This window comes from Mustela lutreola, chromosome 3 (assembly GCF_030435805.1).
Source record: "Mustela lutreola isolate mMusLut2 chromosome 3, mMusLut2.pri, whole genome shotgun sequence".
Classification (NCBI taxonomy): Eukaryota; Metazoa; Chordata; class Mammalia; order Carnivora; family Mustelidae; genus Mustela; species Mustela lutreola.
In genome coordinates, this window is record NC_081292.1 from 182,749,389 (window position 1) to 182,772,557 (window position 23,169).

At 50.1% G+C, this 23,169-nt stretch overlaps 1 protein-coding gene across 1 annotated transcript; it reads right to left on the minus strand.

The window, feature by feature from the left end:
* Nucleotides 1-290: 290 nt before the first annotated feature.
* Nucleotides 291-22,979, minus strand: PLCD4 (phospholipase C delta 4). The gene is made up of 16 exons (XM_059168044.1): nucleotides 22,437-22,979; nucleotides 17,675-17,730; nucleotides 17,367-17,525; nucleotides 15,797-16,025; nucleotides 14,537-14,666; nucleotides 13,745-13,976; nucleotides 9,593-9,794; nucleotides 8,159-8,303; nucleotides 7,115-7,267; nucleotides 4,538-4,732; nucleotides 3,000-3,156; nucleotides 2,585-2,701; nucleotides 2,193-2,365; nucleotides 1,490-1,625; nucleotides 1,072-1,221; nucleotides 291-989 (listed from the first exon to the last, which is right to left on the minus strand). Exons 2-16 carry the CDS (start codon nucleotides 17,694-17,696, stop codon nucleotides 883-885), a joined length of 2,307 nt encoding a protein of 768 aa, XP_059024027.1. The 5' UTR covers nucleotides 17,697-17,730; nucleotides 22,437-22,979; the 3' UTR covers nucleotides 291-882.
* Nucleotides 22,980-23,169: the final 190 nt, after the last annotated feature.

Consider the following 23,169-nt stretch of genomic DNA (forward strand, 5'->3'; position numbering starts at 1 on the left):
CACTGGGGAAATGACAGAGGTACTTTTAATAATTATAGTGGGGCGGTAGGCATAAACTGGGACTGTTCCAGGCAAACTCTTGGGAGGGTATGGATCATGTAACCCTTTGTCTCCTCCTTTCGTCCTTGGAGGCCATACTTCCTCTGTACCCTTCTATGTAGCACATGCGGTGGGGGGTGGGGCTGGACACTTATTTTTCCACTCCTTCCCTGCCCCAACGGTCTCCCCAAGTGTCTCCCAAGCCTCATGCCTCCTCTTCTTGCCCAGCAACAGACCATACTCAAGCCGAACTGGGTAGAAAAGCTCTATTATCACAGGTGGGGAGAGGGGAGAGCAGTCCAGTGGGGACTCGGGGCTGTGCGGTGTTCTCTCACAAGTCGTCGTATGGTCTTGGGGGTTTGCCATCCTCCCCCAGCCTTTGCCTGGGGAGCCTTGAGGCTCGATTTCTCTTTCCCTTGGCTCTGGGCTTTGAGGCAGTTCGGGTGGAGGGGGTAATGCCTCTTTGTGTCCCTCTGGTCCAGGCCCCACTCGGGCTGTCCAGCTGCAGCCAGCCTTTGGGCCAGGGCCGATGAGAGAGATTAGTCCTAGATCTGGGCAGGGGATTGAACCTATGGCAAGAGGAAAGAAGGAAGTCCAGTAGAGAGTATGTGAAGGAAGGGGACAGAAAGGATACCACAGACGTGGAGAAACGAAGAAAGGGAAGAGAGTGAAAAATCAGGCCCCAGGTGTGCTTGTTAGGAAGAGTGAGATAATTTTTGTGCTTAGGAATGCACAGTCCAAAACAATGGTTTTCACCACCTCTCTTTGCTTTCGGGAGAGTCCTTCCAGGTTTTTCTTACTACCTCAAGCCAGTGCACCCACCCTTCCCAAGAAGGGCCCACCTTAGGATTCATCCCCCTCCGGCCCTTCCCGGATGCTGATATGCACGAAGATGGAAGCCGGGTGGAGGCTGATGCCATCCTTGGAGAGCAGGTGTACATGGCGGTAGCCTGCAGAGTGGGGAGGAGGGTGTTAAAAGGCGGCTGGGGCCAGGGTGGCGGCAGTGGTGGGGGGATGGGAGGACCGGCCCACCTTGCTGCATGCAGCTCCAAGGCACCGTGTACTGCCCGATAAAGTCATTCCGGGATTTCCGGTTGTAGTCCTCAACTACAAAACGCAGCAGGGCCAGCTGGGGCACCAGGACCTGGAAGCTCAGCGTCTGCCCCCAGTATGGATTAAACCCTGGGGCAGGGCGGAGGAGAGAGGGAGTGAAGGAAGTGACCTTGCTGGTTCTTTGCTTTAGGCGTGTCCCCTTGTGGTCTCACAATTTTCCCCACGATCAGCATTTCACAGGTGAGGGGATTGCGGCCCAGAGCGGATGAGCAATTTGTCCAGGTCACCAGTGCGGACAGTGCGGTAGGGAAACAGCCATGTTCCTCCCACCTAACTCCCACCACCCCCCCCCTCACCCCTGCCCAGCACAGCTCAGCACCGCCCAGCCCAGTCTCACCGTTGTTCTCTACGTAGCTGGTCTCTTGCCGGCTTTTGTCTGGGCGGACGCCAAAGATCTCCACTCTCACCAGTGGATCCACGATGGACCTCTCTTTACTCGTGTCCTCCTTAGGGAGTTGCTGCCCGCTGATGATCTGCAAGCAGGACTCTGGAAACTCACTGGTTCCTGTTCAGCTCAGCCCCACTCCAGCTCGCTCTTACACTGCCGGGGGTGGGGGGGAGGGGTGCACCCCCAAGGGTGGTGGGGAGGGCCAGGGGAGGGGCACTCTAGCCTCTGGCTTGGAGTAATATATGCTCCTCTAGTAACCTATGTGTGATTTAAAATCCACCAGAGTAGAAATTGAACAAGGTTTGAAAGAAGGTAGGTTCAGCAAACCCTTTCGGGCCTGGACACAGCCCCAGGCATTGCCCTGGGTACTTTTAGATTACCTGTCACAGCAACCCTGTGAGGGGGACTAGCATTCCTCCCACTTTGCAGGGAAGGAGCCTGGGGTTCAGGAACTTGCCCGGAGTTACACGAGTAGTGACCAGGTTCGAACCTAGGCAGCTGGTTCCCAAATCCCCACCATTCACCGGCTCGCCTGCCTCTCCTGAGGCATTCTTCACCCGCTGCGTCCCTACCAGGCCCCACTGCCTCGACCCCCTGCTTCCATCCTGCCCCCCCCCCAGGTTTTTTCCCACGGTTTCGCTCACCGCAATACCTGGATTAGGAGGGTCTGGGCCTTGAAAGGGCTGATGGGCCGCTCAGGGTGGAAGGAGCTCTGGGCATCACGCAGGAAGTCGGGCTTCAGCACGTAGCCACAGCCACCGTTCTGGCGGAAGAACCCGTCACAGATGTCCATCTCCAGCCCCGCTGTCTGCACGTTCATGGCCACTGTGGGTCCCGGGAGAAAGGGAGGAAAACATACGTCTCAGGAGCCCTCTGGCCCTTCTCTCAAGGAATGAAGGAGATGGATTGGGTATAGGAAGGCCTGCTGGGAACACCCTCCATAGATGGCATCTCTCTCAGTCGAGCACCCTTTAAGCATTCCCTCACCCTCCTGGCCGGCCCCTGGGGCATGTAACCTCCCCCCTGTTGCTGCTGCCCCCTCACCCATCTGGCAGCCAGCGTTCCAGAGTTCCTGGGGGTTGTAGTTGGACGAATCTGTCCTCAAGCCGCTGGGGTACACACGGCTTAGCTGCCAGGCATTGTGTTGCACAAACTCGTTGCCTGCATAGAGGGTATAGTAGGTAGATGGCGATGGGGGGATCTCTCCACTTCCCTGGCCTCGGGTACACTGCCTACCCACTTTGCTTTCCTCCCCAGCATCTCCTGAGCATCTCTCCTCCCGCTAGAGCCTTGACCCTGCTGCTCAGAGCTCCTGTCCCAGTGCGTGCTCTGAGGAGTCGCTTAGCTCCCTCATCCCTACTTAGGCCCTTGGTCCTCTTTCTTGGGACTCGTCCTCCTGCCCAGCAGCCTGACCCTACCCATCCCAATTCCCTCCCTGGCTCTCCCTTTTGGTCCTGACCGGCCTCCTTGATGAGGCTTCTGGCCTTGGCTTCAGAGAAAGAGGAGGTCTCATAGAAGCGGTAGTGCTCCCTTGAATGAGTGAAGCTGTGGAATGAGACAGACTTCAAGTAGACAACCAGGGCAGAGAGGGATGGACACAAGATGGGTTTGGATTTCTGGAAGAGGAGAAAACAGAGAGGAAAATGGAATTGAACCTTCCACGAGCCGAGAGGAAAAGAGCGATGGCCAGGATCTGAATTACCCCATCCAACCTACGCCTCTGCCCACTGCCTCCCCTTTGCATTCTCCCTCCTGCCTCACCTGCTTGGAAAAGAGAAGGGACCCAGCCTTGGAAATAGGAGCCTGAACCATAACCTCACAACAGATAGGCGGACAAAACAGCGGACACATCACAACCTGGGGATGGGAATGGGAATAAAGGCAGTCCTTTGAAACCTGATGGGATCGGTTTCAGCCTCTGGGCTTAAAGGGTCTGCTTTACTGTTACTTTCTGGGTAACAGGTTTTCGATGATTATTTTGAAGTAGAGAGGTGTCCTCCTTACCTCTCGCCTTTTAAAAAACCATTAATAGTGTATTTTGGTCAAAATGCTCATAAACCCAGACAGTTATGTCAAGGTATGCAAATGGCCGGGGAAGTCACACTGGAAGGATGTGAGGGTCCCAGAATAATATCTCTACATTTTTCTCTTAAATTCCCATTTCCTTCCCTGGACATGGTAGCAGGCTAGACACCACAGCCCCAGAGAGGACAGGATAAGCTAGAAGTTAGCTAAGTCAAGGAAAAGCATGAGAACGAGAAAAGCAGACTTCTAACCAGGATCTTGGCTGTCCCACCAATGGCACCCCTTCCCCACAGGGAGCTGGGCCACTTGGGCACAGCCTTCTCAGAGCCTTCCCCTTCCCCAACTCTTTCTGCTCTTTTTTTTTTTTTTTTTTTTTTTTGGCTACTTCTGGCCCCTTCTCAGACTCACCTTTTCCAAGAAACCTCTAAGCCCATTTCAGATGCGGTTACAGCAGTCACTTGAGTAAGCCCTACGCCCCTAGTACAATAGTGCGGGTACACAATCTCTCTCTCTCTCTCTCTCTCTCTCTCTCTCTCTCTCTCTCTCTCGCAAACACACATGCGCATACGCGCATGCACGCACACACCAGTGGTTTTCAAACTGGCCTTTAAAGAGACGGAGAAGTACAAAGATGTCTCAAGAGTCAACGGGGGACTCAGGAGAGACCAAATGGGTGCTTCAGCTGGAATGGCTCCGCTTGGATCCCTTTTGTATACAGAGCTCCCATGTAAGAGTTCAGTCATAAACCATTCCGTGGCCCAAAGAAGTTGGAAAGCCACTGCCATCTCTCTCCATACGATAGTAAATGGTGATGCCACGCGTGCCCCCTTATACTTCTTTCACTGGGCACAAGGGGCGTTTTGCTCCTTGGCCCAACACCCTACCTGGCTCACTGGTCTCTCCACACAGGAACGCCATCTACAATACAGACTGACCAAATGCCAGAGCAGAAAGACCACCCTCCTGGCGCACCTTCTCCTTCTTTTTGTCCTTACTGCGCGGGCTCAACTCCTGGGACACAGACTCCAGATGGGCCTCCAGCTCTGTGTCGGCTTCCTGCTCCGTCTCCAGCTCACACTCTAGCTCTTCCTCCTCTTCCTCTTCCTCAAGATCCTCCTCAAGTGTCCTTAACTTCTTCCCCTTCACCAGGATCTTCCTCCGAAGCTCCTGGAGATAGAAATGAAGGCGCTTGTTTCCCTGTCTGCTCTGGGACCCTCCTGGGGGGCCCTGCGGCTCCCAGTGCTCTCACGGGACCATCTCAAAGGCAGAAGACGTGAGTGGGCTAGAGTCCCCACGGGGTGGCTGCCTGATACTACAGTAGGGGTTCCTGTCATTAAGCCAACTCGTCACATCTCTATCCAACTGGAAAACACAAAATAAAAAATACCTCACATATGACACATAGAGATTCTGCCCATATTCAAAATTTACATGTAAATATAAAGGACATAAGAGTATTAGAAGAAAATGCAGAATCTTTTTGAATAATCTTAAAGTAGGAAAGCCTTTAGAAACAGGAGATGAGGGGCGCCTGGGTGGCTCAGTTGGTTAAGTGTTCGACTCTTGGTTTCAGCTCAGGTCATGATCTCAGGGTCCTGACATAGCGCCGTGTTGGGGTCCGTGCTTGCCGAGGAGTCTGCTTGAGATTCTCTCCCTCTCCCTCTGCCACTCCAATCCCCACTCTCTCTCTCTCTCAAAAAAAAAAAAAGAAAAGAAAAGAAAAAAAAAAGGAAAGAACGAAAGAAGGGAAAAGAAAAGAAATAGGACATCTCCTGTTATCATCCATAACTCAGAAGACATACAAAAGACTGGCCAATTTGACTACATAAACCTTAAAATCCTCCATATGGCAGAAGATGCTATGATCCAAAAGCAAAGACTGCAAAACAGAATTTTCCCAAAGCACCAATGTCTTTAACATTTAAAAACTTGTTATATACTGGTAAAGAGTATAAACCCCAATAAAAGTGGGTAAATCATATCTATTAATTCAAAAGAAGAAAATATAGACTCTTCTTTTTTATCTTATTTTTTGAAATATTTTATTTGTCTATTTGACAGAGAGATCACAAGAGGGCAGAGAGGCAGGCAGAGAGAGGGGGAAGCAAGCTCCCTGCTGAGCAGAGAGCCCGATGTGGGGTTTGACCCTAGGATCCCGAGATCAGGACCTGAGCCGAAGGCAGAGGCTTAACCCACTGAGCCACCCAGGCACCCCTAGACTTTTCTTTTTTCTTTTTCTTTTTTAAAAGATTTTATTTATTTATTTGACAGAAAGATCACAAGTACACAGAGAGGCGGGTGGAAAGAGAGGGGAAAGCAGGCTCCCACTGAGCAGAGAGCCCAATGCGGGCCATGACCTGAGCCAAAGGCAGAGGCTCAACCCACTAAGCCACCCAGGTGCCCTAGACTTTTTTTTTTTAACTTGACCTTTTTTTTTTTTTGCCACGTTTGTCACTGTGAATCATCATACTTCTGAAGTTATTTGTGGTCCTTCTCTTACTGTTGGTCAGAGTGCAACTTGGTATTTTTTTCCAGAGGGCAGCTTGGCAGTAATAACCAAAATATCAGCACCAGTACTCTTCAACCCAGCAATGTACTTCTAGGAATCCTTCTCAGAGAAAGAGTGAATGGGGCGCCTGGGTGGCCCAGTTGGTTAAACATCTGACTCTTGATTTTGGTTCAGGTCATGATCTCAGGGTTGTGGGATCGAGCCCTGTGTCAGGCTACATGCTCACCAGGGCGTCTCAGATTTTCTCCCTCTGCCCCTACCCACCCGCCCCTTGCATGCTTGTGCTCTCTCTTTCTCTCGAATAGATCTCTCTCTTTTTTAAAAGAGTTTATTTATTTGACAGAAAGAGACACAGCAAGAGAGGGGACACAAGCAGGGGGAGTGGGAGAGGGAGAAGCAGGCTTCCCAATGAGCAGGGAGCCTGATCCAGGACTCAATCCCAGGACCCTGGGATCATGACCTGAGCCGAAGGTAGTCACTTAACCACTGAGCCACTCAGGTGCCCCTCAAATAAAGAACTCTTAAAAGAAGAAGAAGGGCAGCTGTAAATGGACAAAGCTATATGTACAAGTGAAAAATTACCAATAACCTGAATGTTTACTATTTACTGGTTAAATAAATAATGGTTCACAACAGAAAATGGAATCCCACAGAGCTACTAAAAGGGAAAAAATTATACATGAAAAGACATTCATAGTATCTATTGTATGTGACATATAAAAGGGATATAGAAAATGACCCCAAGCGTTCTTAGAAGTGCAAGTATATATACACCTATGAGCCATCAGGAAAAAAAAAAAAAAAAGATAATTCCACTGAAAAAGGAAATAAGAAAATAATTGATTTAAAATTTAGAAAACCTATCAACCATTCTGCCTTCAATTGGACTTTTGGAGAAGTAAAATCATTTCCAAGGATATTCAAGAGTAAGATGGTCCACGGAGGGCTGAGAAGGAGGGAACAGGAGGGGCATGGAGGGGCAAGGGTGGGAGAGTATGGAAGCCACGGCAGAGCCTGGGCTGGCTGACAAGGGTGCCTACCTCTGGCGAGGGGAGCTGAGTGGGCAGCAGCCCATCCAAAGTAGTGCTCAGCAGCTGCTCTCCCAAGATCTCAGTCAGATGGTACGCCATGACCTGCTGCTGCTCCCAGCTGCAGTGGTTCTCCAGGGACAAGATGACTGGATAATCTGATGTCTGATGGGGAAGGGAGAGAATGCTAGAGCCAGAGGTTCAAAATATGGAACCTCCCTTCCTCTCTAGACCTCCCCTGGTGACTCACTCAGAGTACCCTGATTGGCAAACCCCTCTGACCCTGTTCTGGGTATCAAGGAGGTCTTGCTGGGTCTGGGGACCACCCCACATCTAAAAATCACTGTTGTGGGCGCCTGGGTGGCTCAGTGGGTTAAGCCGCTGCCTTCGGCTCAGGTCATGATCTCAGAGTCCTGGGATCGAGTCCCGCATCGGGCTCTCTGCTCAGCAGAGAGCCTGCTTCCCTCTCTCTCTCTCTGGCTGCCTCTCCATCTACTTGTGATTTCTCTCTGTCAAATTAATAAATAAATAAAATCTTTAAAAAAAAAAATAAAAATCACTGTTGTGATCCCAAATCTCAGACCTATACCAGCTGTTCCGAGGTCCCTCTGGGACCTTTGAGCTTTTAGGCTCAGCGTGGGAAGGCTAGGCCATTCCTCTGATTATGTGTTCATGTTACACTCTCATCTCCAGACTCCTGTTGTCCCCCAGCCCTATCCACCACGTCCTCTGTTTCCTTATCCACCCTCTCCGAGATGGATGACAGTTGTCAGTGTGTAGGGTGTTGTGTCAGTTGTAAGCATAAGGGTGACAGTGACTAGAAGAGTCACTGATCCCTAGCAATTACCTCTAGGACTACTAACTACTAGTGACAAATCCAACCCTTATTCACAATCTCTCAATATTTGTCTGATGCTTCCCAGTTAAAGTCTCTTGTCCGTCTCTGCCATTTGACACAGCCTCCCCCGCACTCGTCTACCCTTTCCAGATTCAGAGGCAGCCACTCTTCCCTCAGATCATCTTCCCTCTCCAGGACGCCCATCCTGGGACTTCTACCTGGAAGGCGTACTGCGCCACAGTGGCCACGACATCTTTGAAAGGGATGCGGGAGGTCAGCGTGTGTCCATGGTAAACGATAGGTTCCCCGTTAGGTCCATCCCATATATCCACCTCCACGCAGCGGCACCCCCTCTTCAGGGCCCTGCAAGAACCCCAAGCCCCCAGGCACAGAGAGATCAAGGTCGTATCATCTGTCTAGGGACTTTCTCCCCACTCTGGGGAGAACAGTGCTCACTGGCACTTAGTCCCCAAGACCCCTGCAAGCTGCATCTCTGTGAACCCTTCCCTGTCCACTGGGATACTGCTATGGCTCACGCTACTTCTACCCCCTATCCTCTCCAACTCACGATCTTCCTTCAGCATCACGTACTGCCTTGTGATGCTTCTGGTGTTCTGATTGTATGGCATTCTGCAACACCTGACTTAGTCAACCTCTCAGTAATTTGTTTGTTTGTTTATAAAGTAAGCTCTTTGGAGGCACCTGAGTGGCTCAGTGGGTTAAGCCTCTGCCTTCAGCTCAAGTCATGGTCTTGGGGTCCTGGGATCCAGTCCCACTTCAGGCTCTCTGCTCAGCGGGGAGCCTGCTTCCCCCTCTCTCTCTGCCTGCCTCTCTGCCTACTTGTGATCTCTCGCTCTCTGTCAAATTAAAAAAAAAAAAAAAAAAAAAAAAAAAAAGTAAGCTCTATGGCCAATGTGGAGCTTGAACTCATGACCCCCAAGATCAAGAGTTGCATGCTGTACCGACTGAGCCAGCCAGATCCCCCTCAAACTCTCAGTAAATTTATTCTTTATCTTCTCTACTAGACATCCTAGGGCAGAAAAAGTATGTTCCACACATCTTTTATACCCTGAAGCTACTAGATCAGTTGGTGCCACTACAAAGATTATCTTGACTCTTTGACCCAAACCATGATTAATCACTGTAAAAGCAGTGATCACTTATTGGCTGTTAGCACATGGATTATCTCATTTAATCCTCACAACAACTCAGACAGAATAGGCATTGTTACCATCCCTATTTCACAGATGGGGATACTGAGGCCCAGAGAGGTTAAATACTTAGAACAAGAGCACCAAGTGAGACAGCTAGGATTTGACTTCATATGGTCTGACTCCAGAACCTATGTTTCTAACTTCTGTGCTCTATTGCCTTCCATGTAACATTTAGTTTCTTTGTTCAAAATAAATCTGTCAGGACCTCTGAGTTCCAAGAGAGTTTCACAGCCTATGAAGAGAAGGAAGCTCCATTTACCCATAGAGTTTCAGTACTACCCTCCTGTCAGTCTTCAACGTCTCCTCCAAGTCTCTCAGGAATCCAGGGACCCTCAGCCCCAAACCCTCCACAACATCTTTTTGATCCCTGTTATCCACTGACAACACAGATGGCCCCTTCTCATGAGCAGGAACCCTTCCCCCTTGCTCCCCACACACCGTATGTATCCCTCGACGCTGCTATGGCCATAAAGCTGGTCCCCCACGAGGTAGGTATTGTGAGAGGAGTTGATGTAGTAATGGTTCAGGGGTTGAGTCATATCCTGGTAAACCGGGAGGCAGGTTGGGTTGAAGATATCTCCATCCTTCGAGCAGAGGTAGTTGAGGAAACCGTCCATGCTCAGCACGTGTCGCAATTTGCCTGAGGTGCAGAGTAGGGGAAGGCTACAATGAGAACCTCTGAGTAAGGGCATCCCAGCACCCCTCAAGCGCAGCCCTCACTTCACCCCTCTCCAGGGTCCTGCCTTTCTTTCCTTTTTTTTTTTTTAAAGATTTTATTTATTTATTTGATAGAAAGAGATCACAAGTAGACGGAGAGGCAGGCAGAGAGAGAGAGAGGGAAGCAGGCTCCCCGCCGAGCAGAGAGCCCGATGCGGGACTCGATCCCAGGACCCTGAGATCATGACCTGAGCCGAAGGCAGTGGCTTAACCCACTGAGCCACCCAGGTGCCCGGGTCCTGCCTTTCAGATGGCGTCCACTCCCGGCCTCCAGATGCCAAATGTGCCCCACCCACCATCTATCATTTTAATTATCCCCACCCTCAGGGAGAGTTAAAGCCACGTGGAGAATCATGAAGATCATTCTAGTTCAGTGGTAGCCAAATAGAACTTTCTGCAATGATGGAGACATTCTCTTCTGTGCGGTCCAGTACGCTAGCCTTAGACACGTGTGGCTATCGAGTGCTTGAGATGTGGCTGTGTGACTGAAGAACTGAATTTAAAATTTTGATTTTAATTAATTCATTAAATATTGGAAAGTTTTTACTTATTTATTCATTGAAGTAATCTCTACCCCTGAAATGGGGCTCAGACTCATGACCCTGAGATCAAGAGTCGTGTGCTTTTCCGACTGAGCCAGCCAGATGCCCCAATTTTAGATAATTTACATTTATCTTATTTAAGATTTTATTCATATTTTTAGATAGAACACGCATGTGTGCGCATATGTGCGAGAGCGGGGGTGGGAAGGAGGAGAGGGAGAGGGAGAGAGAGAATCCCACACAGACTGTCCTGAGCACAGAGCCCAACACGAGGCTCGTTCTCACAACCCCAAGATCATGACCTGAGCCAAAATCAAGAGTGGAGGCTTCACGTACAGTCACCCGGCACCTTGTTAATTTAAATTTAAATAGTCACACAGAGGGGCGCTTGGATGGCTGAGTCACTTGAGCATCCATCTTGGTCCCAGCTCAGGTCATGAGCTTGGGTTTGGGGGATTGAGCCCCATGTCAGGCTGCTCTGCATTCAGCGTGAAGTCAGCTCGTTTCTCCCCGACCTCCTCTGCTCTTCCCACTGCTCATGTGAGTGCCCGCACTCAAGTCCTCTCTCCCTCTCAAATAAATAAATAAACAAATAAGTATCTTTTTAAAAAACTTAAAAAAAATAGTCACATGGAGCTCATGGTTAGCGTAAGGGACAGCATAGTATTCAGTGTAAAGGGCTAATTTTATATATGGGGAAACTGAGGCCCTGAGACCAACAAAGTCAAAGAATTTTAGCGACGCAATCAAGGTACCTGTGTTTCATTCCCTGAGCTGTGTAGCCGCTGCCAGCTACAACCTGAGGGTTTCTTCCTAGCATCAATTCCCGTATGATGTTTTGAAGAGTGTTTGTCTGATATATCCCTGGACTATAATATGCCCAAAGGGCCTGAGTTAGGCCCTTTGAGGGCAGGGCCCTGTCACTCCTTCCATAGCCCTCACCCATGATACCAACAATAACGACAGGTACCGAGCACTTGCTCCGTGCCCGGGACACCCCATGCAGCGTCTCTCTGAATGCTCTCGCCAACGTGATGAGGTAGATAGAATAGAATCTGTCCAGGGAGGTTAGGGAATAAAACCAGTAACTGGAGGAACTGGGATTCGAACCCCGGCTGGCAGGTGTCTGAGCTATGCCCATCCCACTGGACTGCGCAATCTCACTGAGGGGAACACTGCTGCCGGGGGTAGCATGGGAGGCCCTTGGGAGGTGGAACAACTCGACCCCAATGCCCAGCTTCGTCGCTCCAGCTTTGACAAGGCCTACAGATAGTGGAGAACGGCCGGAAGTCAGGCAGGAAGTTTCATTCTTAACAGTAAGGACTTAACTTGCGAGAGTAAACTCACCATTGCCGGATACCTTTCATGCCTGTCATTTCATTTGGTCACCAAGTGTTTTATAAAACAGAAAATCGAGCCTCTGTGGGGTTAAGCAGCTTGGCCAGGATAACTCAGTTAGTAAGAAGCACAGTGGGGCCTTGAGCCCAGGTCCCTTGGAGGAGACCATCCCTGCAGCCAGACTATAGTACCTGACAGCTGAGTGCAGGGGTGGGGACATCACACCGAGGGGCACGCGGCAGAATAAAAGTAACTGATGTCTACTGGGTCCTGCGCTGGAGAGAGAAGATCTTATTTCTTAACCTTTATGCATTCCTCTTCTATTTATTTTTCTGAAATGATTGCTTTACGGCCCCCTTTCTTCCGTGAGCACAGACATAGAATCTGGAATCAGTGATTCCAACCCTTTCTGTTTGGTGGCGTTCTTGTTGGACCTTCTGCTGTATCTCTGGGGCTGAGCCTAGGTCCTGGCCCATGACAGGGACTCAAGAAGCATCAGCTGAAGTAGTGAGTGAATGAATGAATGAATGAATGAATGGAGTGGCAGTTGAGACCTAGGAAACGTGGGTCAATTGTCCAGCTCGCATTCATCTCATCCCAAACTCTTTCTAAGATTTTATATATTGGGGCACCTAGGTGGCTCAGTCATTAAGTGTCTGCTTTTGGCTCAGGTCATGATCCCTCAGTCCTGGGATCAAGCCCAGCACCAGGCTCCCTGCTCCGTGGGGAGCCTGCTTTTCTCTCTGCCTGCTGCTCCCCCTACCTTGTGCTCTGAGAAATATTTTTTTAAAAAGATTTTGTTTATTTATTTGAGAGGGAGAGTGTATGCAAGTGAGTGCACAAGCGCAAGGGTAGTGGGGAAGAGTGGAGGGAGATGGATGAATAGACTCCCTGTTGAGCAGGGAGCCTGACTCAGATCCCAGGACCCCAAGATCTTGACCTGAGCTGAAGGCAGATGCTTACCCCACTGAGCCACCCAGGCACCCCTCATCCGTCTCATCTCTAATTCTCATGCTCAATAGAGCTCTTAGGTAAGGGTCAGGTGACCTGGGTTTCAATCCCAATTCTTCCTCTCATTAGCTGTTGGCTTTGAACAAATCATTTGACCTTTCTAAATCCGAGTTTTCCTCTTTGGCACAACTGACTTAATAACAGAAGCGACTTCAACTCGTCCTTGGAAGGATGAGAAGAGAAAAGACATGTAAAGATGTTAGCACATTAATGGGATATTTAGCAGAAGCTGAATAAGGATTATGCTTTCGATTTACAAGGTTATAGTGAGGGCTAGAGGAAGTAAGTGATGTGAAAGTACCTTGTAAATCATTTATTATTAATGTAAATTCCTCTCATTCTGAAGGGGATGGAGGGCAAGGTGATGTCTATCGAAGGAACAAGGAGAAAGTGCTGAAGACAGAGAGGGCCTATTTGAGCTGTGCTTGCTGAAGCTAGATGACTGGCCTGCTCGTCATCCGCCTCAGTCCGACTGACTAGCTTCCTGGCCCAGGGGCTTAGCCACTCCAGAACCACTTGGAGAATTTGGAGAAAGCCCAAGAAAGGGCAGGGAGCCAGCATTTAAAGAAACAGCAAACAGAAACTATGAAGGGAGATGTAAGAAAAGGAATCAGGCGCTTATGAAGATGAAAAGGGAGAGGACCAAGGACCTTCCTTTTCCACTGGGGGCAAACGTAAACATAAGGATAAACTTACTCTAAAAGTGGAGCATGAGCATTATGGAGGAAAGGGAGCTTATGGAATGTTCTTCCTTCTGAGAATACAGTGTTATGGAGGAGACTCCTGTCTTACCTGGGCAGGAAGCGGCTGGTCTCCTTCCCTGGGAGTGGTTGAATGAGGGAAGCTGCTTGTGCAGGGGCTGGGGTAGGTAGGGGTGGGGCTCAGCACTCCCTGAGTTAGGCAGAAGGTGGCTTATCTCTGGACCTTTCTAAAGTCCCCCTCCTCACACATGTCCAGTGCCCCTCCGCCCTAACCCTCTTACCACTATCTGAGGGCTCATAGCGATCGATGAGTTCCAGAGCAAGGTCAGAAGCTCGCTCTCCTTCTTTCTGCTCCTCTTGGAGGAAATCCACAAATTCCAGCAGGGTCAGTTTCTGCCCATCCGCCGAAAAGTTTTCAAACAGCTCTTGCACCTCCGTACGCTTAGTCAGCGCCTTATAGAACTCTACAAACTCTTCTCCCTCCAGAGTCCCAGACTCGGACGTGTCTGCTGCCTGCAAGTGAGGGTTTAGAGGATGGTGGAAAATTCCTTTTAAGAGCACATTGTATGGCCATCTGGCTGACAGGTGGGTACAAACATGTTTCCACAAAATTCTCCCAGGGCTCCTGACACTTTGTGTTCATAGAAGCCGCTTTGGTAAGTAAAAAACAAAATGGCAGCCTTACCATTTGCTACTAGAGAAAAATTTCAATTAGAAAGGGTTAAATGTCCCAGCAAGTGCCTAAAAGGTCTAAAGATCCCTCTTCCTATTTCATTCACATTCCGGTGGGACTTTTCCATTGTGACTAGGCCCCTCTGTCATGGACAGAGGGGTCCTTGAGATCTGACACAGTAACATATGGTGGTTCCCCCTTCATAAATCTAGGCATCATCTTTCTCAGAAGACGGAAGGGTAAGAACCATGCCCTACACTCTCCATTGAACTCGGCATAGTGGTAAGGCATAGAGGAGAGATTCAATAAAGAGTGATGCTGGATAGGCTCACCTACATCGGGCTGCATGAGAACATGGCCTTGGCTGGCTTCTGAAGATCGTTCCCCAAAAAAGACTTACCTGGAAAAGCTGGAAGGCATATTCTTGGTCCATTTTCACGTTCATCAGGTGCAACAAACGCTGGACTTCATGGAAACTCATCCGGCCATCCTGGTTCTTATCTCCACGCTGGAACCAGTCACTCAGCCATCCAGGTGCGAGTCAAGGCCAAAACACTGTGTGTGTTTGTGTATGCAGATGTGTGTGCCTATTCATCCACTGGCATCGTCTCCCCTAGCTTTGCTACAAGTGTCTCCTCCATGCCAGTGCATTTTCCATATTAGCTTCCAGAATAATCTTGTCCCTGCATGGCTCAGATGCCTGCAGGGTTTTTCCTATTGCTTACAGAAAGAAGCCCAAATTTTTAAACCTAGATTGAAGGTCTTCATCCCCACAGCCCCCACACAGCTGGCCCCCCTACAGCCTTCCTCAACAAACTTCTGTTTTCCCCGTACTTAAGCCAGACTCTCCCTCCTGCTCTTCAATGTCCTCCCTCCTGTCCTTTGATGTCTCTGAGCATTTCCTCATGCCGTTCCCTCAGGCAGGAGAGCCTTTTTCCCTCCTTTCTTTATTCAAGCTCTGCTCCTTTTCCAGGCTCAACTTACCTGCAACTTCCTCCCTGACGTTTTCCCAGAACTCTCAGCTAGAATTAAATGTTTTTCCTTCCTTTGAATACCCACAAATAATTTCAGTCCACTGGAAGTTCACTTCCAGGGTACTTAGATGATTCACACAAATCCCTTTTCTCCACTGACTAAAACAATACCTGAGTCTCATTCATCTTTTCACCCCGAAAGCCTGGCACAGTGCCTGATACCTTCTGCTTCATAGACAGTGAATGAAGGAAGGAAGGAAGAAAGGAACAAAAAAATGAATGAAAGACCTAGCATGGAAGGTAAATACAATCTAGGAAGCCTGAATAAGTCAACACCATGAAGTTCCGCCTCCTAGTGCTGGCATAGTTCATGCCACTGGGATCTTCTGCTCAGCTCTCAAGATCAGCACCTTGTTGGGTCCTTTGCCTCTCACGTCCCTTCCAACCATCCTGAAAGGACGGATTTCTGCCCACCCTCTGCCTGGTTATGCCTTTGGCATCCCAAGCCTCCATTATGCCTTCAATGTCCTCTGCCTCACAGTGGCCTGAGGTGCCCTTGCCCACCCTATCCAGACTCTTAGCCACCCCCCGCCCAGTGCAGTACACCCCCGCCTGTCTCTAGCCTTGTGGCATCTGGCTCTTTCAGTGACCTCCAGCCCCCCACTCTGACTCCATCCTCCCGATACTGGTCCAGCCGCTCCTGTTGGTCCATGCCGGTGACAAAGTCAACCAGAAGCTGCAGTCCCTGCATCCATATCTTGGCCTCCTCGGCGCTGTTGGCCACCAGGTCCAGGTTGGAGCGGCGGCCATGGAAGACGATGGTGAAGCCCTGCTCCAGGGGGAGCTCCTCCGCCAGGCTGCGCAGCAGCTCGGACTCCTGGCCCTCCCGCACGCTCTCCACATCAGAAATCGAGACTGCCAGGGAGGAAACAAGGGGACACAGGGGACAAGAGTCTGCCAAATTGCAGGGGCGAAGGGTCGGAGGAACCCCAACCTCCACAGGATGAAACCCCTAAAGAGGCAGATCTCTGGGATTCAGGATTCCCCGTGAGTCACTGCCATGTTCAGAGGCAGCCTGGCAAGGGGCCTGCGCTAGGAGCGGCAAGACCTGGCTTCAGGACACTGGCTGGCAGTGTGACACAGACCAAAATGACTTAACCCCTCAGCACCCCGTCTGAAATAAGGGATGGTCCCATCTATGGCCAGTCCACCTGGTGACCCCTGTTGTAACTGATGGATGGAAACACACTTAAAGGTAGAAGCAGTTACACCAAAGCATGGTATGTCCAAGTTCAATGTCCCCATTCCAGGCTTGAGGGCCTCCTCTTTCCAGATGTCTAGGAAAGAGCCAGAGAAATTATCCCACCCCCTTTCCTCAGCTGGGGGGTGCTGGGGCTCGTGAGCTTTGATTGTGTCTCTAAAGTGGACTCTCTCAAATGCGTCCTGTGATCACATTTTTAGAGGGGGCATAAAGCATCTGGCCAAGAGGATACACAAGGTTGTGCTGCATTTATGATATTTAAAATTATTCACCATAGGGGCGCCTGGGTGACTCAGCCAGTTAAGCATCTTCCTTTAACTCAGGTCATGATCTCGGGGTCCTGGGATCGAGCCCCACCTTGGGCTCCCTGCTCCAAGGGGAGTCTGCTTCTCCCTCTCCCTCTGCCTGCTGCTCCCCTACTTGTGCTCCCTCAAATAAATAAATAAAATCTTTAAAAAATGATATTCATCATAATAGCTAATTTGTGAAAGGCATCCTGGCTTCAGGTGACATGTTAGGCACTTTGTACATTAACTTGCCGAGTCCTTGTAACCTTCTAGGCAGGAACTGTTCAGTCCTCATTTTGCAGATGAGGAAACCAAAGCTTAATGCAACTTGTCCAAAGCCACTCAGCTAGAAAGTGGCAGAGCCAGAGCTTTGATCCGGGCAGTCTGATGCATGAGATCATGCTCTCACTATAATGATAACAAAAAAGAACCTAGGACTTACTGAGCCTTATTCTGAGCCAGAACCCTCCTAAGCCTTTTATGTGCAATAATGGATTGAATTTTCATAAATAGCTTTAAGAGGCAAGTACTATTGTAATTCCCACTCTACAGGCTCAGAGATAGATGTAAAAGAGACAGCATGAGGACACAGCATAGGACCCTCGTCCCTCCCCTGCTCTCAAGCCACTGGACTCTTTAGGGTCCAGTCCCCACCAGCCCCCCCGGACCCCGCCACCGCACGTGTGCCTAGCTATCCACATGACTCACAGGTGGGCTTGGCAGTGCTTCCCGCCTGCCTGGCGTGCCAGACCGTCATGCCGTCATCCTGGAGTCTGAAGTATCTTAGCTTTTTCCAGCTTTTGGACCTCACCTTGCGCATCAGCGTGCCTTTCTGCATCAGCAGCAAGTCTTCACTGATGGGCAGCCCTGGGCCAGGAGAAGAAGGGGCTGGCTGGGCAGCCGGCGGGAAGGGTGGAGGGCCCAGGAGGCGTTCTTGACCAGGGGTCCAGATTCCTCCCCGCCTCCCCATCCCTGGGCGGTCTCCTGAAAGCCTCCTCTCCCACTGGGGTACTCACGGCCTTGCATCAGAGACGCCATCACCCACTGCTCCACCAGCTGGTGCCGGAGTCACCTGGAGGAGTAAGGAAGAACGAAGGGTTCGGGGTTCATACTGGGGATCTTAGAATAAGAGATCAAAGGAGGAAGAGAAGGAAACCTGTGCATTCTGACAGCCCATGAGGAGCCAGGAGCTTCACCCACCTATTCTTTTTTTAAAAAAATATTTTATTTATTTACTTGACAGAGAGAGAGAGAGAGGACACAAGCAGGGGGAAAGCAGAGGGAGAGGGAGAAGCAGACTCCCCACTGAGCAGGGAGCCTGATGCAGGGCTCAATCCCAGGACTCTGGGATCATGACCTGAGCTGAAGGCAGACGCTTAATCGACTGAGCCACCCAGGCGCCCCCATCCACATAGTCTTTAGCTCTTTTGTACATCTAGTTTGAGTCCGATGACTTTGAGGCTCAGAGGGGCTACAAAACTTGCATCAGATCACATAAGGATTCAGAATTTAAAGCCAAATGTCTGATCCCACAGAGTCTGCTCTTTTCCATAGTCATCTCCACAGAGGGTTGTAGCAGGGCTTTCTGCCCAAAACCCCCGAGTCACCCCTCAGCTCCCGATTATTAGGGACCACCATCTTGCTGGCTGCGCCCTTTTAGAACCTGGAATCTCTCTATATCCTAGCCTTCTCTTCTCCACGGGGCTTACCCCAGCTGCTGTATCTTGGGAGCTCTCTCCCTGTTCCTGTGCAGACCCTCCCACCCCCGGCACCAGAGGGGCCAAGGCAGAGTCCTGCTTTTGCCTCGAAATTGACCCCTTGTGCCATACTTGCTACACAAGCCACCTTCTTTTGCCTTCCCACAGTAAGGCACACTTTACACGCCTTAGCCTAGCAATTGTTCCCAACAGCTTAATGGACGGGTAAGCTACATAGTCTTAGAAATGCAGTTTCAAGTTTTCTCTGCCTCCTGAAGAACAGAGCCCTCATTAAGATACATGCTCATTTAGGACCTGGTTAAGTCGCCCTAGTAGGTAACAACAAACTGCTCTCAAAAGGGCAAAAGAGAGGACACCTGGGTGGTTCCCTTGGTTAAACGTCTGCCTTCACCTCGGGTCATGATCCTGGAGTCCTAGGATCAACCCCTGCATTGGGCTCCTTGCTCAGTGGGGTGCCTGCTTCTCCCTCTCCCTCTGCCTTCCCCCAGCTTGTGCGCACTCTCTCTCTCTCTCTCACTCACTCATAAATTAATTAGTTAATTAATCTTTAAAAAAGAGCCAGAAGGCTCGATATGTAGCCACATTGATTCGAGCTGTGCCCTCTAGGAAATCATCAACTCTTGACCAAATCGTTCTGGACGAAGCAAAGCGCAAGAAACATAAAGCTCTATGCTTTGCATAAGCAGAGGAACAGCACTCGAATAGAGATGCTGCGTGTTTTAAGGGATAAATTTACATTTTGACAATGGTGAGCATCTAAAACACGAAAAGCATTTCTAAAGTCATCATTCAGTTGGTGCTCTCTTAGAACACGGTGTGGTTCCACTCGCTGGGTCTCACAGATGAAAAGCGGGAAGTCCAGAAATGTGGTGTGACTTGTCTGGGGTCACACAGCATCTCAGGGCTCCCCCGCCTCTCTTTAGCTGGAAGAGCCTATCAAGTCACCCAGGGGTGGCTAAATCTTTAGGAAGAAAGTAGAGGTCACTAAAACTACAGTTCCCCTGACTGGAGGAACTAGAGAAGGCTTTCAAAGGAGTAGCAAATACACAGGTGCTCAAAGCGAGACAGGAATGTTGGGAGCCAGTCTGTACCTAAGTGGGAAAGATAACTCAAGGCGCCCTCAGGAGAGACAGAACCCTGCGACAGTTCCAAAAAGCCAAGGTTTTGCTGGCTGAGGCTGAATATAGTGAGCCTGGGTGAGACCAGAAGAAGCCTCTGGATAGATGAAGGGACCCAGAGTGCTTCATGAAAGGCAGAAACGCAGCTCCCCTTTTCAGGCTGGTGATGTAGTTTGGCGACCAAAGCTTGCAAAAGCTGGATGAGGACAGAACTAATAGGTCTCTCCTAAGTGTCTCAGGTCCCCAGACTCCAGAGGCAGGGGGAAGCCTGGGATTCTTCCAATCCTCTTGCCAACAACCTGCTTTATCTCCTCTTTGAATTTCAGCTCCCGTATCTGGGGCATAGGGACCGTGGGATGGGCTGGATCTCGGCCCTGGGAGAAGACAGAATTCCCTTCCCCTATACCTGGACCTAAGAACCTCACAATTGTGTCCTGAAACATGGGACGCCTCCGCTCACAGTGCCAGGACACCCCTATTTTGGAGCCTATTTCCTCTCAAACAAGCCTTGGAAAATTATTTTATCCTTGCCAAACTCTTCCAGCCCCAGGACTGGGCACGTGCTCTTCCAATCCCCCTCCCATTTCTGACTCACTATTTCAAACCTAGATCCAGGTGACTTGGGGCCATATGATGGCCAATTTCAACTCAGGGAGCCACAGAATGTCAGACCTGGACTTCGTTTTTTATACGGAAGGGCTAGAAAGATTAGCTGAAGTGCCAGAGCCATTGAAGGAATTACGTGGTAGAAGTGGGACCAGAACCACGGTTCCTTGTGACTAGCTCAGAGATCTCAGCAAGGCCCTGCCCTTAGAAAGGGTTTTCTCTAGGGGCCCCTGGGTGGCTCTGTCCATTGCATGATCAACTCTTGGTTTCGGCTCAGGTCATGATCTCATGCTTGTGGGATTGAGCCCTACATCAAGCTCCATGTTCAGCACAGAGTCCGTTTGATATCCTGTCTCTCCCTCTTCCTTTGCCCCTCCTCCTGCTCTATCTAAAATAAATAAATAAACCTAAAAAAAAAAAAAAAAAACAAAAGAGGAAAATCCTTTCTTTCCAAAGGAAAACTTAGAAAGCCAGTTAGAGCAGGGCTAAGAACCAACAAGGGACATGGATAATTTTGTCTCCCTGCCTCCGTCATTCTCAGCCCCCACCATGTCCCACTTGCTCGCTTTTCTTTCCTCTCTTCCCATTTCTCTCCTTTTCCCATCCTGGTGCCTTTCTTTTCCTTTCTCCCAGCTCACTCTTCTCTCCTGATCCCATCTGCCCCCTACTTGCTCACTTGACAGCCTCTCTGTGCTCTCGTCTCCTTATCCTTCTTCCCTCACCTCTTCCTTTTTCTTTCTCCTCTAATTCCCAATAGGTCGGGTTCTCGTCCTCTGTGGGGATTTTGAGCCCGAGATCCAGGAGGGAGAAGGGCCCACAGGAGCACACCCCTGCCCTCAGCCTCCCTTCCCCCGTATCCTAGGAGACGGACTGAACACACTGTCCAGAGAATGCGACTTAGAACCCAGGTGTTCTAGGTCTTGGTGTTGCCTCCGGTGTCTGAAGGTAGGATGGGGAGGATGGTGACGCAGGTGCAGTGCGGAGAGCAGGAACAAAGGACCGGGAGTGGGAGCAAGAGCAAGAGGTGAGGGACAGAGGATGAGGACTGAGAGTACGAGACTGGGTCTTAACTGTTCACTCCTGGACGCGAATGTGGAGATCCTCAAGAACACAGATGATGACCTCTATAATACACATGAGAGAAAAGACACAAAGTAAGGTGGGAAGTGGCCGGGGCTGCTCAGTAAGATCTGGTCCTCAACTTACAGGTGGCTGTAAGAGATGGACCTTGGCAGAGTTGCCCAATAGTACCAATGATATTATGGTGAAATTCGGGGTGTCTCAGGGTTCTCTGAAGGGGCAGGAAGGAAGAGAATCATTATGTCTACTCTCTTGCTTCTGAGCAGGATTATTGGGTGACCTCATCCATATAAAGAAGACAGAATGGCTCTGGTCATAGGTAGCCTTCAGGAGGTTAAAGCTTGAAGACTCTTGTTTTCATAACTCATCAAATCCAGAAGTTCCTGGCTATATTGAAATCCTAGGTCAAATAGAGATTCCTTAGCCTCACCCCAAATCTACCGGATTAGAATTTGCCAGGAGGGAGCTCAGGAATATTTATTTTAAAAAAGAACCCCTGGGGTGCCTGGGTGTCTCAGTGGGTTAAAGCCTCTGTGTTCTACTCAGGTCATGATCACAGGGTCCTGGGATCGAACCCCACAACAGGCTCTCTGCTTAGCAGGGAGCCTCCTTCCCCGCCGCCCCCCTCCGCCTGCCTCTCTGCCTACTTGTGATCTCTGTCTCTCAAATAAATAAATAAAATCTTTAAAAAAAAAAAAAAAGAGCCCCTATGACACATGCAAGTCTGGGAAACCGTAAATTCCTATCACAGATCAGGAAGCTGCTGTCCAAAGTCACATAGCTGGTTAGCGTGGCAAAATCAGGACTAGAAGCAGGTGCTTTTCCCAGCACAGCCCTTGGCCATGCCAACCAACTGTCCCAGCCCATGGAGCAGGCTAAGAACAAGTACGGAGCTCAAACCCCAGCTCTTTCTAAGGAAATCTCTACCATGTTCCCTGGGTCTTTGGGAATCCTCAACATTCTGTTAATGAATCTATCCTTACTCCAATCTCTATCTTCCCTTACTAGGATGGGGCTCGCTTGTGAGTGGTAGCTAAGAGGTCCCCATGTAAGGAGTGACTGCCACAGTCAGGAGGAAACTCTAAATCAGAGGGCTAGAGAGAACCAAAACGTGGGAGCCTTGCAGACATGTTAGGGCTAAGGTGTCTGGGGTACAATTTAATCAGGGTGGGGATAAGCATGTGGCAGACAGAGTTAGGGACTCAGGCAGGGCAGAGTTTGGAGCAGAGGCTGGTCAGAGCCTTCGGGGCCCTTACCGTGGGCAGGAGAGCGGTCCTGTGTCTGTGAGCTGTGCGATGCTCTCTCCTGTGGGACGAGGAAACCCAGCTGGGCTCTCTTTCTCCTCCCTTGCTGGCTCGCTGGCTTCCTCCCCTTTTCTACTGCAGTTTGCTGCTGTGACTGGCGGACTTGCAGCCAAAGGGAAGGAGAAGGGAGGGGAGAGGTAAGAGCTCTCGCCTCAGTCCAGCCCTTCCAACTCTTAAAGGCCCAGGACGCTGGTCAATGGGAGGGAGTACTGGGGGAGGGGTAGGTAGACAAGGATTAAGGGAGGAGAAGCCAGGCTGCCCTTCGTCTTGATGCCAGCCCTCATTGACCCCAATCCTGCAGTAGCTCTCAGAGTGAAGCCGGAGGAGTGTCTGAGTTGCAGCGCTCCATGAATCACTGCTGCTCATTCTGCACGGGTTCTCCCTGCATGTCACACAGCTGTCTTTGCCCTTATTTCATCTGGCTCCTCTCCAGGGTGTCTGTTCCACCGGCAGGCTTCTGTGTCTCCGCATCCTGCCTTGCGGAGAACTCGGTCTAGCTCTGTGGTACAGGGGAAGGAAAAAAGAAATAGGATGGGGAAGGAGGCACCTGAGGAGAAAGGGAGGAGAATAATCCTAGAGGGTAGAGGGGCAGGTTAGTATCTCCGTAGACTTTGGGCATTTGCTAAATATTGAAGGAATACATACATTCATGCACGAAACAATTCATTCGGTCTTTCTTTACATG